The 17,402-nt window shown below is 37.0% G+C and overlaps 2 protein-coding genes across 4 annotated transcripts in view; both read left to right on the forward strand.

The window, feature by feature from the left end:
* Positions 1-4,008, forward strand: part of LOC129366670 (golgin subfamily A member 4-like) — a 56,088-nt gene extending 52,080 nt beyond the window's left edge. Inside the window, exon 8 of the mRNA XM_055040643.1 lies at positions 3,911-4,008. Within this exon, the coding sequence (XP_054896618.1) occupies positions 3,911-4,008 (98 nt within the window). The remainder of the gene's footprint in view (positions 1-3,910) is intronic.
* Positions 4,009-4,092: 84 nt separating this feature from the next.
* The window catches only part of LOC129366637 (matrix metalloproteinase-17-like), a 74,607-nt gene continuing 61,297 nt past the window's right edge, over positions 4,093-17,402 (forward strand). For all 3 annotated transcript variants that reach the window (XR_008606643.1, XM_055040611.1, XM_055040612.1), the window contains exon 1: positions 4,093-4,603. Coding sequence is in view for 2 of the 3 variants with exons in the window: in XM_055040611.1 (XP_054896586.1) it covers positions 4,469-4,603 (135 nt within the window). In the remaining variant the exon portion in view is untranslated. The remainder of the gene's footprint in view (positions 4,604-17,402) is intronic.

Genomic DNA, 17,402 nt, shown 5'->3' on the forward strand with positions numbered 1-17,402 from the left:
GACATGCATATTTTCTGGAAATATTTACCTCTAGAATAAATGCAAGCCTCTTTTTGATTGTTTTGTTGCCAACAGGAAATGGATGGTACTGCATTTTCATTACAGTTTTATTGATCTATTCACATTGACAAAAATCATCAAAGAAACTACTTTTTTCAGTTTCAGCAATAAAGCTGATTACTTTGTAAAAATGTCAAAATACATACTTATTACAAACATAAATACAACATTGTATGTTGATTATGTGATGTAAAGAAAATGGACACAATTTGTCCAATTATAAAGTGCCAGGCTACCTTACATGTTGCAGCATCGCAACATTGAGACACTTAAGATGGATAATGAAACATAATTAGTATTAACCAAACAATACTAATTTAAATAATTTCTTTAAATAATTTCTGATTTATGAATGTAAAATGTGAGCAAGAATTCCATTTCAATGATCAAACACAAACACGTCCAAGACTTAATATAAGTTCTTTGTGCAATATATTGTGCTAAAAAAAATGATGAAAGGTAATATTTCTATTTTACCATATAGCACAAGGACTTCCAGAACTCTAAGAACTCGGCACAGAAAGTGCTACAAAGAATATTCTGCACTATAGCTTAAATAGACTACAACATGACTCAAAAATTCAACTCAGGCTCCATCGATGCTGGCCAAAAGGTGGGTTTTTTTTTTTCCCAATCTGACCAAGATAATAGTTAAAATTTGCAAGGAAAATAGTCTGAAGACTGTGAAATACTTCAGGTAAGATGCACACAGCAGGCTGAGATGCGCAAATGGCTATTTTGACCTTCTCTTAATGTGAAAGCGAATAAAGTGTAGCTTTTTTTTCACCAGCAGGCTTACTGAGAGACTCAATGTTCAGATGCTACAATTAACGTAATGTTGTGGCTGCAAAACCAGTCTAACTGAGGCTGGGAGCTCAGCGGTAGCACGGCAAAACATAATACTGCTGAGCAAAAACATGTTTTTCATGTGATTTTCTTCTTCCTGTGATAAATGACTGCTGAGAGGCAAATGTGTACATATGAGCCATCATTCACCAGAGATGAGGTTTCAATAAGTAACAACTATTTCTCTCTGCTACTTTTTTCTTTAAGTGTATTAAAATTCTTTAATTTATTCCCTTAAATGAACTTCCTGACTGTTAAATTGTTAAAATGTACTGCAGAGGCATGTGGCTCTAATTGCTAATAATTACAATGTGTACTTCCATTACCTGGTGGATTTTACAGTTAAGCACAAAAAATAATTAGACTAATTATTTTTTCCTTTAAGGAAAAAAAACAATATTTGTTATGATTTTACCTGTTGTCCCATGGCGTCTTCTATTTTTGCTGATGTCCACTAATATATGGTAAAAATAAAGAATTAACGAGCGATGCAGAAAAATAACATCTTTGCATTTCAGAGGGTTTTTGTTTAGTGACCCAGCTTCTACTGTAATGCATATTTTATTCTATTTACTGTAACTCTTCTTATTATCCATGGCTAGATCCAGTTTGAGTGGTAGCCAATACCTTTATTTGATAGGCAAGACATATTCACAATAAAAAAACATTAAAAACCTGGACATCATGGGCTGTGAACTTGCTTTTCATTTCCTAACGATGCACTGACAATGCAGTACAAATTGTCAGTTCACGTCAACCCATGGCCCCTAGATTTTGAGCAATTTATGTAAAACTGGTCTTGTTAGAACTGCAGCATGGCTAGCTGAAATAGCATGTTAGAAAAGGAGAGACAATGATGAGCCAGATCACATGATTCATCAAATCAGAAAGTTCTCTGGTCGTCACATAACTTGATTCTTTTACCCTCTTTCTCCAGACTCTGGGACGTTGACGCCTAAAGAAAATAAACATTCGCTTTAAGATTAAAAAAAAAAAAAGACTTTTTAACATAACCATAAGGTCAGTCTTTTTCTCATTAGTCTCGCTTCTGCCATTGTCTAGTTCCTTAAAACAAAGATACTATGAAGTTATATTCTAGCTGTGTGTTTGTGTGTGGCAGCACTGATTCCAGCCACTCTTTGTGAATCTACTTGCAAGTCCCGACTGGTCGTTTCTTCATAACCCTATTTTCTTTGCTTTATCCATATTTTTTTTTTTTGTGCATATTCTTCCACTATGCTTTTTTTCCTCAAATATCCATCGATATGCTTGGTACAGCGCTCTGTAAAAGGCCACCTTCTTTAGCAGTGACCTTTTGTGGCTTAGTCTCTTTATGGTGGGTGTCTGCAGGACAATTTCAAGTTGGCAGTTTTCGCCATAATTGTAGGCCATATTATAACAATAACCTGGCATTTCTATGCTAAATATATCTTTTCTTGATCGTATGCAATATTCCAGTTTTCTTGGAAAGTGCCCTTTGGATTTTTATGATCAAAATCCTTTTTTATGTCACAATCATTTGGTCAAAATGACCAAATTCATTAAGCTTGTAAATTCGAATCATAAAACAAGTAATGAAAAATTAATGTTTTGAATGGAATTCCAGAAATAAAACAACTTTTAAATGATATTCCAATTTATTGAGATGCTCTAATTTAACCAACAGGACTCCTATCTGTAACCAGATTCTATGATACAGCCCTCCTTTCTGTAACGCTTTCCATCATGGAATTTTATTTTCTTCTTTCAAGATGACAAATGTAAAGATACTTGGGTAAGAAAGAAATCTGGTTTAAAAAAAAGTTCTGGTTGAATTCCTTGAGTTAAATATTATAGGATCTGAAATTTGTTCTTTTATCTATCAACATGTTCAACCATTCTGGGATCTACAGAACCTTTCCTGTATATGCAGCAACTCCACAACAAATAAGAGTCACCTTACTGAACATACAATGCAACTCGGTCAATCATCCTCAAGGTCACTGATTCCACTCTATTCTATAAGAGCTTCTCTTAAACTTAAAAAAAATGTTATTCAAAATTTGCACTTAAACTTTGTTTCTGAGCCTTACCTGTCAGTTTGCACTTGACTCCTGTGGATTCTTGAAGAACTTTGTTTTCCTTTAAAGCTTTGGATGAGTCGATATGTTTAGCGGTTTTAAATTTTCCTGCAGCTGACAGTATTGACTTATAAAACGGTATATATTATTAAAAACACTAGATAGAAATAATCACAAAAACGATTGAAACAGTATCATGAAGGCCAAGGAGCTCAGCAGAAATTTTAGGAGGAAAGAGGTGGAGAGATTCTCACAGTTAATGAGTTAAAACAGGTCATTCTGGGAACCCCCCCCCCCGAAAAAAAAAAAGAGTTTAAACAAGTTCACCTTTCAAATGGGTCAATGACCCAGAGCTATGATGAAATGGGTTAAATTAAAGCATGTAAATATGTTAGAATTACACAAGAAATCCAGATCCAAATATAGTTGTGATTCCAAGCCTTGAAAGTTGATGTTCACACTCCATTCAGTGTCTCTGAGTGAGACTTTGTGAAAATCGTGTTTTGTAAGGTGGTAGACATATAGCTACTCCAAGAGATGTTTTGGTCATTCCATGAAGTAGGATTTCAAGGATTTCCAGCTTTTTATTTGCTAAAAAAGTAAAACCAATTATTTCCCCTTCAGTTATCAATTGCTCCACCAGTCATATAATATCCAATTAAAACACATTGAAGTTTATGATTATGACGTGCCAAAGGAGTGTGAACACTTCTGAGACACTTCCATGCCTCTCCTTACTGATATCACAAGCAATCTGGAGAAAAGAGCAAGATATAACAGCTTAGAAAACCCAAAAGTTTTCTCTTTTTTTAATCTCCGAGATGTTTTTCTTTTGTGTGTGTGTGAGAGAGAGAGAACTGAAATTAATTGAAATGTACGTCTCGTTATGAACAGCACAGACAAATTTCGAGCGTAAACCCCAGCAATACTCTCCGATTACTCAGGACGCGCATCAGGAATCCGCCTGTCTCCAGGGTGGCTGAGAAAAGCGCTGGTCCCCACTCCCCTCTTCCCCCCACTCTCCCCCTTCCTCTCCCCCTGAGTGTTTCAGGACCGTGGCTGCGCTCCTCACTGCGCGCGTCAACAAGCGCTCTCCTTCAGCCCAAGACGAAGCCCCACGCAGCTGCTGTGGTTCCTCAGTGCAAGAGACTGCACAGACAGGAGCGGAGCGCCTCTCTCTCTCTTCCTCTCTCTCTCTTTTTCTCTCTCTCGCTCTGCTGGGATATTCACCTCCAGTGGACTAATCTGAGAAGGATCGAGACCTTTCCCGCGATCATGACCCATTAGTTGGTGGCTCCAAGTGTCATTCTGAGGAAAACCAAACTTGTATAAATCCGGAACGCACCCATCGCCACCGGTTTTAATGTGCTTCATGTGTTTGCGCTCCACTGTAAGGTAAACCGGCGCATTTTCACAGTGTTTCGGCGCGTGGTTTCATCCCGTGGATGCGGTCGTCGGGGTCGTTGTTCGAGCCCAGCAGGAGCGACCTGTCATAGGGCGTCATGATCCCTCTGCTTCTTCGCATGCGGATGAGGAGCGTGTCACCGGAGATGCTGATTTTTCTGCCAATTTTGTGTTTTTTACCTCTGACCGGAGCAGCTCCTTCTCTGGCCACCGAGCAACTGGACACGGGGGTGGTGAGTGGACATCACTATTTTTGTTTATTTTACCTGGAGGTGGGAAGTTTTGCTCTTTGAGGCTGTGAAGAAGTTGAATCCAGTACAGTTAAAAAGTGTTGGATGTGCAGTTGCCATTACTTTCAGACCGTCTCTGCATCCGGGGGGCTCTTTGCCTCACGGGCTGCTCCAAACATCTGAGGGGATAAAAGTGATATCTTGAGTTCAAATCACTGTTCATGCAATGGCTTCCAATGAATAAATGTAAATATATTTATTTGCCGAGGCGGGATATCGACCTCCCCCACAGCGCGCTGACATAGTATATATATACCCTGCAGTGATGAATTGCAATCGGGGCTCACTTCCAGCACAAAGACGCCTCAAGCCAGAAGGCGCTAAAGGAACATTTATCTCAACAGTTCAAACGGTGTTACTTACATCGAGGTGCCATAAACTATTATTTGGTGGCAATTTGGCTCTGAAATAGATTCGATTTTGTGATTTACAAGCTGAAGTCTGGAGAGTGTAACTAATTTCATTCACATTCCTGTACAATTTCCCAAAATAATGTTCTTTTTATTGAGTAATGTTTTAAAAATACTAAGTTGTTTCACTTTGTATCTGAAGTTACCTTGCATAGTGGAATGAGAAAGCAAGCTTAGCATTAGTAGTTTAATAGACAGCTGTGGTAACTGAGATGCACCAATTAATGCAATGATATAGGGGATAACCAATTTTCGCATGATTGACTCTGATGATAATTGACAGTTGAAAAATATTAATTTTAATTTCCCTTCATCCATTACCATGTATTCATTTAAGATTGGGTAATGATGCCAACAGGTCCAGTCCTTGGAAGGCCTGTCATCATCTTCCTAATTTGCAGTTTCCTCCACTAACTTTCAGTGGTGAGATTCAAAACCAGACAACACATTGTTAATATTATTTTAAGTCAGAATATGTTGGATATACTGTAATTGAAAGTATGTTTTAGACTAAAATTGCCTTCAAGGGAAATCTTGTTTAAACCAACTCAACTGACTCCTTTCAGTGCAGAGGAGCGACTCACACTGTCTCTAAAACTAATTGTTCCCACCCTACTGCAGAAGCTTATTTAAGCTATTTGTATCTGGGATATGGTTACAGCAACTCACGTTCACTCGTGAACAAGACACCACTTGTGAACTTCTCTGCTTGAGGCAGAGCTCAAACCCTGACCTGGGTGAAGCAGTCAATTTTTTTTTCCAGTTGAGAACCATGACCTTATGTTTTTCATCCTGGCCAGTTTGCTCTTATCTATAAACTGCTCTAGTGTAAACTGAAGGTCAATGCCAATGGAAACCCCACATACAAAGTGCATTGGATAAATAAACAAGGTAATCTGGTCATTTCTTGTATTTCTAATGGATTCAAGCCTAGTTCCTTTATTGAAGAAATCACAATGCATTGTTTTTCATTTTCCAATAATCTTTTGGAAAGGTGGACAGGAGTACATTGGTTGAAATTGGAATTGGCAGGTCAAACCTCAAAGAAAGCCAGACATATTTATTAGAAGAGAAAAGCCTATTTCTTGCATTTCTAAGAAAAACTCTTGATACAACATCTTATTTTTATTTTTTGACTGAAAATGAAAATGAAAATCACTCATTAACACACACTCCATCCTCAAATCACTGTTGGATTCTTGTCTCTCGTCTTCTCCCATTCTTGTCAATTGATGACAGCACTGCTGTCATCAGCTGCAGGGTTGGATTTGTTTCATGCTGTTTCCAACTTTAACTGTGGATGTATTTTTGATGGTGGACCCAATCCCAGCCGAGGAGTGCTGCTTTGTGAAAAGTCATATACCTTCTTCTGTTTACCAAACCTGCAGATACAACTTGACGACTTGACCACAATTTCACACCTTTGAGGATTACATTGTGCTGTGCACAGTGAAGAGAGTACCAAGCCATGCTCAAAGATGACAAGCTACTACTGATTTGTCTACTGTAGTTCAGGGCATATATCTTATTTTTTGGAATTTCTCTCTTTCAGTCATGCTTGGCGTTTAGCCCACATGTGAGGTCATTAACCAAAAATGTATCTAGAAATTTATATAATAAGGAGAAAAATAGAGGAAAAATTTTTGAGTAGTACAAAATTTCCCCACATCCAGAGATTTATAAGATATCTTTATTTTAAGCAGTTGCTATCTGTATTTTGCTATTGTGATGAAAAACTAGAATTTTTGCAGGCATCACGTAGATTGTGTCATTTTTGTTCAGGTTTCTGACCTGCATTTTCACTGTGATACAGATGGGATTTTCACTGTGATACAGATGGGATATTATGACTCAAAACTAACACATTTCTATGAGCAAACAAAGGTTGTGGAAAGCATTGCAGCAATAATAAAATGAAATAACCAAGACACTCAATTTCTGTCTTGTATTCTGTCCATGCTTTACTCAGGAGAGTTGAACTGTACTGCAGTAATGTTGAGGTCAAAAGGTTATTCTGAGGGAGTTCTGTGTTATTTCACTCAAACTCTGTAAAGCACTTACTTTTCTCACAAAAGTCACCTGGCCTTGAAAAGTCACTTGAATCTAATGATACATATTTAATTGGTGATGAAAAGTCAAAATCCTGATACGAATATGTAATCCATCTGCTGTCTGATTAGACAAAACATAAACCACTGATACAGATACAGGAGGAACATTTAGAGAAAATGATTATTAGTTTAAATAATAACATGTTCCACTGATATTAGCATGCATTTTGTACTGAGCAGATACAACAAAAGATACAAGCACTGTAAATGAAACACATTTCTTATCAGAGAAACATTACGCTCATAAACAACAAAACATTTTTGCAAAAATAATTTTAACAAGAAGAGTGTTATTAGTAGATGACAAAAAATATCTTCATCTGTTTAATTTTTTAAATCTCAACCCCCCTTTTTTCAGTTTTACAATCTTTGGGGGAAGTAAAAGCACTAACTCCATTTTTTTACAGAACCTATAAACAATCACACCTATTCATCACCCAGTGGTTTTATTCCATACTTTAAAGATGTTTAAGTTTTCTTGTTAAATTATGCTCATATTTGAAGTTGTATATATGTTAGAGTTTATTGGCAAAACTTTCTGAAGGTTTGGATCATCAACCCTTCGAAGCATAAGTGAGTTAAAAATGACAAGCTGTTGTTATTTCATATTCAAGATATTTTGCAAAAATGGGATATTAAAATTCTGCCATTTATAATTTGAGGTTACCCCTACTACATTGTGTAACATTTAAGTTTAAGCATTGCTACCCCAACCCACTATAAGAGGATCAATAAGGTCCCACATTCATTTCTTATGGAATTTCATTGGAAGATTTGACTCTGTTCAAGTTTGACTGACAGCAGCATATATTGTATGTTTAGATTTATACTATAAATTCAATATATTTAGGCATCATTTTGAGTTTTACCCAATGATTGTGAGCATTTGTACTCTGTGAAAAAAACATAGAGAAAGATTAGCACTTGCTTGCTAAGTAATCTCTGTCATTTTATTCAATTAAATTTAGTTTACATTATCACCAATTCACAACATATCATCTCAAGGCAAAGTTATTTTAACACAATCATGCATCCCAATTGATCCTACTTTTCAATCAGTGCATAGAGTTCAGATTATTATTGAAATTGGTTGAAACGTTTCAATCCAAGAAAACTGAGCATTTTGCATTGAGTTATGGACTTGTAGCATTCACTCCTCCTGCCCCAGCATGTAGAGACGATGGACAATCCCTTGGATTGTGTCGTTGACTTTATACAGAGTATGCATGTAGAAACAGTGGAAAGGAAAAACTATTATTGTATGTGCGTGCGCACATTGATTGAAACTCGTTGATTTTAATGCGGGTCCATTTTGACCCAGTTATGGAAGAGTATAGGGTCCAGTCACTGACCCATCTAAAGGTTAACAATTGCCAATCCCTTTATCCTGACACGTGTTTACATCATCTTGCAACTATTTACTGAGTTGTTGGTTTTTTATATGAGCCAAGTTACAAGAAGCACCTGTTCATGTTTTTTTTATAAACCTAATAACTAAAACCAGTAGCTTAGATTAGCTTGCAGCTTTAGGCAGCTGCCTGTGTAGTATTGTGACTTTTATTTTATCGTTTCTTTTACAAGGAAAGTTTTCTTTAACTCCTCACACCTAAAATATATATTTTTTTAATTTTAAGGAAGCACTAAAGATGCTCTTTCTAGATTATTTCCTACCATATAGACTTTTAAAAGGATGTGAAGGTATTCAATTTTAATCAAGTTAGAAATATTTGTTAAAAATATTTGTTAAAAAATCATTAAAATGTTATTTTGTTTTTGACATATGTTTGGATTATGTGGGTTATTGTTCGATTTTGCTAAGATAGAAACAAATAATAGATGCTTTTCACAGTCTCTGCTCCTCTATTGACATGCTTAGATATCATGATTCTCTCCCAGAAACCCCATTTAATCTATTATTTAAAAAAAAGAGAAAAAAACTGAAAAGATTTTCTGTCAAAAGATTTTTTAGTAATTGTCAAAAGAACGATTTTACACCTTTTCTTTTTCTTTGTTGTATATTTAATCTCTAGCTAGATGCTACTATGTTTACTTAACATTCACAGTTTGTAGTAGAGGGTAATTATTGTTTATCTTATCAAGGACAGAGACAGGTATGTCTGCTGTTGTTGCTGTTGTTCAGAGAGTTTACTGTGATCATGGGAATCAGACAAGCTGACTGACAGCTGTGCGCCCTTCTCCCCTGCGACTGGCTGATTGACTTTTAAATAAGACTTTCTCCCACATTGATGAAATTGCTCTCAGCTGTTGAGAACAGGTGGATAATTGGCTGTCTAGGGTTTCAGGGGCCTACTGCATCTCAGTCCATTTGTGTTCATAACTGCCATGCATTTGGGACTCAGCCTGCAAAAACAGTCGTCTACCCGCAGAAGCGTGTCCTGATGTTCAGTTCTGTTGCTCCACAGTCCTGTCACACTTCAAAGCCCTGACAAGGCATTTAGCTGAGCAAATGCGCTAGCTGTTTCCCAGTTTTAACTACTGTACACAGTATTAGCTGTGCTGTAAACTTCAGTGTAGTTTTGAGGCATCCAGTTTCTAATTTTACGTAGATTCAGCCTTGAACATGATTGTAAATCACCAATTTTGCAATATAGCATTTGAGGAAGCTTCTATACTGCAACTACAATGTAATTACCTCTATGTGTGCTCCATTTATAATGTCACTTAATCCTTCTGGGCGATCTTCAGTACAAATTTATAATGAGTGACTTCCTGTTTGCCTCCCAAACAGTACTGCACTTGTTGTAGCAGCAAATACAGATATCAGCACAATACAACTGTAGAAGTCGAACAGAAGTCACAAAATATTTGCTGCTATCTTGTTTGCCACAAGGTTTATGTCCGTTGTTCTGTCTTCTCACAAAGGTGCTAGAGGTGACAGAATTTCATCTCAGAGGCAACAAAAATGTGATTTGTAAGCTCTTTAAACCTCTTTATTTATTTATTTTTCTTTTTTATCACTATGCAATGTCACTGCCAACCTACATGAGCTTTAGCTGCTCAGCCACTAAAAATATAAATCAGGTGTAGGCATAAACCAGCCATTTATGTCCTCAAAAGGCAGAATGTGAATGAATGGCACGAAAGCGATAGTATTCTACCAAAAATTGCAGCCAAGCAGATTCAAAAACATTCTGGTCCACTTATTTACACATTCTTTGCAAAGGTTTAGTTACAAATGTTGGATTGATAGAGTTCACTGCAAGCTCACTCCTGATGCAAATACACATCTAAATATCAGACTGACAGACATCCCAACTTTTGCAGCTTTAGTAGAGACAATCATGTCACAACAATGTGAGTTTGTAGGGGTTTTTTTCAAAAGAGGATTGGGAGTAGATAAACATATGAATGATAAGTCTGCAAATTAAATAATAAACAATAAAGTAGGATTCTGTAACCAACTCTGATCTTAAAATGTCATAAATTAGAGTTGGACAAATGGATGTGCTTTTTGTATGCCAGGTTTATCATGGTGTTACTTGAGAAATAAAGACTTCTGAGAAGCCAAATACAGAGTTTACATAGATTCTACGTCCCCATTCATTGACTATGATGCTGGGTGGTCAAGCTTGTTTAAGAAAATTAAAGGAATTTCAAAATTGAACACCAATGTGCCAAAACACATCTAAATAATAAAATGTTCAGGCTATGCCCTATGACATTACACAGCTTAATGTAAAGAAAAGAAGCGCTGTATCTGATTTCTTTTCTTCCACGACTCATTAAAATCAAATATGTTTTTAATTTTATCCAGACTGCTTTTTGTTTGGTCCATTACCTTCCAATTTGCACTGAGCAGATGCACCTGCAAATACATATAGGTGTATGGAGGCAGTACACAGTTCTGCACGATAACATAATTTCAACAGCTTTTAAAGCAGTTTTGTTTGCTTTCAAACAAAACTGCTTTAAAATGTTAGGTATGTAGTCTACAATGATTGATAGATATTTTTTCAACTTGCAAAGTCTGGTTTTTATTAAAAAAATACTTGAAAATCAATAATTAATCTTCTAGTCCGGGTTTTTTAACTTTTCTTTAAACATTTACTTCCATGTCTCTCTAAAGGTTTCTCTCACACATAAAAAGAGTCTCATCAGAGCTCCCACTGCTTTTGAAGGTACCTCAATAGCTATTTGAGCTTGTAAAAGCTTAAAAAATGTTTTCATTGTATCAAATCACCTTCAGTGAATAAGATTAGGTTTGTCTGATTCTTGCACTTCATGTGTTATAGGAAATGAAAGCAAATGAATGTGTGTTGTATGCCTAAGGGGACAACCATTCCCTGCCAGGCTGCTTCTAATTCTCCTTTTTGCCTCCTAATTTCCTCAATGAGAATACCATCTGCTCTGTCCATTGAGTAGAACAGGGGGAAAAAAAGAGAAAAACCCAATTCCAAGCCACTTTCCTCCACCCACTTCTACCACTACCCTCTCATCTTCTCCCTTCCCCACTAGACCTCATAATACTGAACTCTCATGCAACTAGCCTCCTCAGCTCCACTGCCACCGCTCCTCATTAGCTCTGTCTTTGCCTCTCTAAAGTGCGTGTTTCACCACCATTATTTTCTGTTCCCCCTCAGCTTCTCAGTCTTTTTTCTTTTAGCTATCGTCTGACAATCCAGGTTGGATTGGAGGCTTTCCTTTCAGCAGCTCATCAAGGTTCTTCTGATTACTCCTGAAGGCTCAGGGACAGACAAAGCTGATAGAGGAAATCGGCTGCAGAAGCAGTTTCAGCTAGTTGGAATAGAAGGATTGCAACACACAAAAAAAAGAATGATCAATAAGGCATAAGGGACAAATTGATTTTCTAACTTTTGGAGATTAATTAGTTCTTGTAAACTGTGTCCAATAGTAGAAATAGAATTTTATTTGTAGATAAGCTGATTAGAGTGTCATACTGAATGAATAGAGGTACTGGGGGATCATTTAGGTTGTTTTTCAGTAGTACTGAAAAATATTTGGTATCAACCATTTAAGCTCATTAACTGTGACATAAAGCTAATAATCCACAGTTAAAAATAGCCAAAAAGGTGAGTGGTTCAAGCAAGAAATGCTCATTGCTTCAATCAGAAGTTGTTTAGAGTCCATGCACCTCAAATGAAGTGTTAAGCACATCATTTGAGTGAACCAAAAACAAGAGCTTTAGGCAGCTTCCTACTGCTGAAGTGAGAACATCATTCTGGGAACGACATCAAATACCATTTAAACATGGTCCAGTTTCACGTGGCAAAGTATCAAAAGGGTCAAATTGCCCTTTTGATACTTTGTAGTCCTGTTCCATGCTTGCTTTTCTGTTTCCACTTTGTCCCTCCAGTTATTACTTTTCCCTCATTAAAATATGTCATTTATTAGAGTCATAAAAGAACATTTCCTTATAATAACCTGTTTCGATTATAGAAGAACCATCTGTAACTGGTACATGATTTTGATGGTCACAAATTAATGGATGATTGGGACAAAACATCAGACTCCCTGACAAGCCAATGGCGGCATGTCAGGCCAGCCAGAGAGGAGGAAACCCCTCACAGAACACCACATCATTAGACAGACATGAGTCCAGCCAAAGATCTAGGCCTAAGAAGGAGTGAGGGATGGAAGGGTCCTGAGTTATCTCACCTGGTGAGCCGGCCCAAGGGAACCTGGGAGAAGGACACCTCCCATTTGAGGTGCTCTTGCACCTGCAGCATAATGTCAATCAGACAAAAACCCCAAAAGAAAAGGTTATCAGTCCCAACATGAAATTTCTCAAGCCCTTGTTATTAGTGTTATTCATAAATGCTGGTGCATAACAAGAAACCTTACTATTTACAGAAGTGGCAATATGATCAAAAGCTTGAAAACAACAGTGGTAAAGTCTTTCAGCACAGTTTTTCCTTCTTTTTCCCTTGCAGTCTTTGGTTTGTTTCTCCTAACACTCAAATTTATCATTTATACATGCAGTAGGGAGCAGGAGAATATATGTCATCCTGTACCAACAGTTGCTATAGAATTAGTTCATTTTGTGAAATATAGCATATTCCCAGTGAATTAAACCACTTCAGATTTGTCCAAACTTATCTGGGATCACAGATTTACTAAGTGTATTTTTTTCTTGAGAATTTCTGAAGAGAGTACCTGAGTCTTTGATAAACTCAGAAGCAATTTGAGGAAAAATCTTAAGCCCCCTGACTCATAAGTGGTTCATATAGAAGTAAATAGGTGACAATGACAACACTTTTACCTGATGTTTTCTCTCTGAGTGAACACAACATACTTTCCTATGAATTTATAATTTCAAATTGATATTATTGGCTTATCAGCTTATAGGCTGGAAGACACCAGTTCCTGATTTCTTTTTTGTTCAACGTAGTCAGCTTTTGTCTTTTCAGTCCTTTCAAATATCAATCTGACTGAACTGTGGCCTCATTTACAAAGACAGATCTTGTCCTTCAGTATAAGGTTTGTTGAATTGAACAAAGTTCAAGGTTCAATTCAACAACCTTGTTCTTCCTTTACATATATTTGTACATGAAATACCGTGCATATCTTTGCCAGGCTAGAAATTATATGTGAAATTTAGAAAATAAAGCTTGACAGTGGGTTGTTTTTTGCTAAATTAATTGGGACAGCCTGTTCCATTTTCTGTCAGACAAATGGTGGTTGATGACATCATAAACTGTCACTTTATCAGTGTTTTCAATGAGATATTTGATCTCTAAATATCTAAACATATTTAGACCTGGGTGTTTCCATGATGTGCTAGAAAAGCTAAATCCAAATGTCCTTTTCTGTCACTGAAGTATTAGTGCCAAAAAGAAACAAACAATTGGTGAAAGAATGTCAGAGACTGATGAGAAAAGGAAACTGGAAACAAGGAAGTGAAAACAACAAATGCCCTAAGCTGGTTTCAAGTTTAGGTACTGTGACAGCTCCCTCTAGCCTTCTTCTAAGTGCTTTATTATTTGTTCAGAAATAAATAGCCCAGTCTGTATTTTCTTTTGGTTCAAATAATGCTGTGGATAATAGGACAAGGCACACAAGTCAAAGTATAAATTATGATCTTTCAGATGTGCTTTATTTCCTATTAGTCAGGGTGAAACTGGACCTTCACAATCAGGCAAGGTTGGATGTTCAGTGTGAATGCTTAACAGCTTTGAAAGAAGCTATCTTATTATCAGTTGGTAAGCAGAGCTTCCCATTTTGTGTAGATAAATTAATACCAATAGCATTTAACTTTCATTTATGTCTGTAATATTGTAGCACTGACTCATTTTGTTTCATGTTTTAAGGCAAATGGTGTTTTAAACTGGGCTTAAGGTCTTAAAAATCCACAGCAGTCTCTTGCATTTACTTCTCATACACACAGTTTAAACATTAGGAGGAACGAGGAATGGTGTTTTTGTATTGGTTCTTCGTTGTGCATAGCTAATGGCTCTACCAGCCAGTCTCTATCTCCAAGCACTCCTCACTTGGTCTCATTAGCTGGGTGTGCAGGCCCTCCTTCACATCTGTATTAGGTCCTTTTCAATACAGAAGGTTATCTTTATCACAGTCGAAAACTGGAAAATTATTCCTCTTTGTAGCAGATGGACAAATAAATGTATTCTTCCTGGGGCTTGAGAGGCCGCTACAAATGTGGGTATAATCAAAAAGTGAATGCAGCTGTTGTTTTGAAAAGCTGTCATTTCTGTCCCTGAGACCTGGAATTACAAATACTACCACAGAACAGTGATGAGTAATAAAACTGACCACCATGTTTCATCTTCCTCTGACGCTGTGATTTTATTCAGAAGGAATCACAAACTGTAAGCCATATCTTCAATACCTGAAGATATAGCTTCAGGTAGTGAATGTGGAAATGCATTTTTCCACTTTGAGACATAGGTTTCCCAAACAAAGAGATTAGTTAAGACATTCATGTGCATACCTGTAAAATAGAGGGAACTCTATGAAACATGCTAAATCACATAACAGTTATCAAAATTGTCCGTTATTAAGGTGACCAACAGGATCGTGTGAGTCTTTGAAGTTGCATTATAATTTCCTAATTCAGGTCAGGACACCTTTTTGAAACATTTTTAAGCTATATGGAAAAGCTTTTAGTAAAAAGAGTTCTATATAGTTTCACAGTTTTACATTCCTATTTTGCAGATATGCCTGAATGAATGGTGAGGAACATCTAAAAAATAGCCAAACTGAATGATATAATGCAGCCAATATAGCAATCCAACTGATTAATAATGTAGTGAATATTAATGTCTCTCATGTGTCAAGTGGGCTGTTCGAGTTGAACTGCAGGCTTTGCTAAAACAGCAATATTTGACAGCCTTGGATGGGAATGTGTTGGATTGAAACATTCTCAAGAAAAGCAAACCTAGCCTAAAAACCACTGCTGACCACGCGCCACATCAAAACACATGGCTTTGTCGATGTTTGTGGAAACTGGAAAGGAAATCACTTAACAAGGGCATTTGACAGAAACAGGAAAAGTTGAAGCTGAAATATAATTACATTGCTAGTCTTTAATAAAATCATGTGTTTATTTTTCTTCAGCTGAAAAACAATTAAGGCAACCAAAGTAAGGCAGCTGAATATCTATAAAATGTGTGTGTGTGTTTTTTTTTTACAGCCTATAACTTAATAGGGAAAACACATGATTGTTTTGGGGGTTAATATGTTGGGTTGACTGCAGAATTTAGTCTTCATGTGAAGTGTCTGATTTCTATTTCCAAACTCCAAGTGAATCTGCAGATTTAACACAGTAGTTTTGTACCATCTATTTTTACTTAGTTTTTTCACCGGTGATGGTTTTTTTTCTACACAGACACATGCAGTGGTCTTTTTCCACTAGCTTTAACTGACTTCATTACTTTTGCAGACCCACTCCAGGGCTCCCCATATAGAAAACCTCAAATCAACTCCATGTGGGCAGTTCTATTTTAACCCACGGAGCCTCGCCTTCCTCCTTGTCTTTGACCACATCAAGACTTCACTGGCCATTGCTATTCAAAATGCCGACTAGATCTTGTAATTACAGTGGTTTCTGGTGTTGTGCTGGCTCATACGCCGAAGCCCGAAATAATCTATATCTTTGCCAACTGAGCTGCCAATAGACTTCTTTAATAGCTGGATCAAGAAAACCCAAAAGCAACAACAAAGCTACTCTGAAATTACTTGCAGAAGCTCCGGGAATCATAATAAATGTGGTTTTGTGTGTGTATGCATGTTTTTGCTGCATGATTTTGTGTCTGTATATGAATGCGTGTGTGTGTTTGTGTGTGATGGTTTCTGTTATACCAGTGATCTCATAGTTTGACTCTAAATATCAGGCTCTTAGCAAGCAGGGCCGATGATAGAACAAAAAAGAAAGAGAAATAGAGATGAAGATGATTGCTTATCGTCTTTGGAGTCAGCTTCATGGAGTTCGTAAGTTGTCTGTTCATGATCCCATTTTTCTGAAGGTGCAAGTGAATGGAAGAGTATTATAAGCGTGAAAGGAAGAACAAGAGAGGTTGAGTGGGTGGCAGAGATAAGCCTCCTCTCTGTCCAGCTATCACTGGCAATTAGACCAACTTTCTTCAGTCCAGAGTTGATGCTTAACTTCCTTTCAAGTGAATTTAATGAGGCACTAATAGTCCCCAGAAATACAAGGGGCTCTCATTATTGTGTGAATCATATTGCATTTGACTGCATGAAGGACAGTCTGGACTGAGCTCCATTCTGCAGCTGAGTTATTGTTAAGCATAGGTCTCTGCTCTTTTGGGGTCTGGTTTAAAATAGAGCCCACTACATATTGAACTGGACCTTCGCATGTAAGTGTGTGCATGTCAGCTGTGTGTTTGTGTATATTTTGTGGGAGATGCCAGTTGTCTGCATTCCACAGTTAAACCCCACGAGACATTGTAAAGATTGCTGTAGTAACATGGAGCATCCCGTTTCAGAGCTTGATGAAGTGTGTACAGGGGTTATCTATAAATACGCCCTGACATACATATTACTTATTCCCTTGTGAACAGTTATAAAAAGGTGCAAACTCATATTGTAGTACTTTGTTTTGAGACCACTTTTTGATGGTTTCATCTCTGACTGAACTCGCGATATTATTTCAAAACCAGTTAAAACCACAACTGGGAACAAATATTGCCAGAATATAGTCCCAATTTATTTGCTAACATTCTTACTTCCATTGGATGTAAAACATGCTGATTCAAATCCAAGCAA

This window comes from Poeciliopsis prolifica, unplaced genomic scaffold (assembly GCF_027474105.1).
Source record: "Poeciliopsis prolifica strain line A6 unplaced genomic scaffold, Auburn_PproV2 SCAFFOLD015, whole genome shotgun sequence".
In the NCBI taxonomy this organism is placed as follows: Eukaryota; Metazoa; Chordata; class Actinopteri; order Cyprinodontiformes; family Poeciliidae; genus Poeciliopsis; species Poeciliopsis prolifica.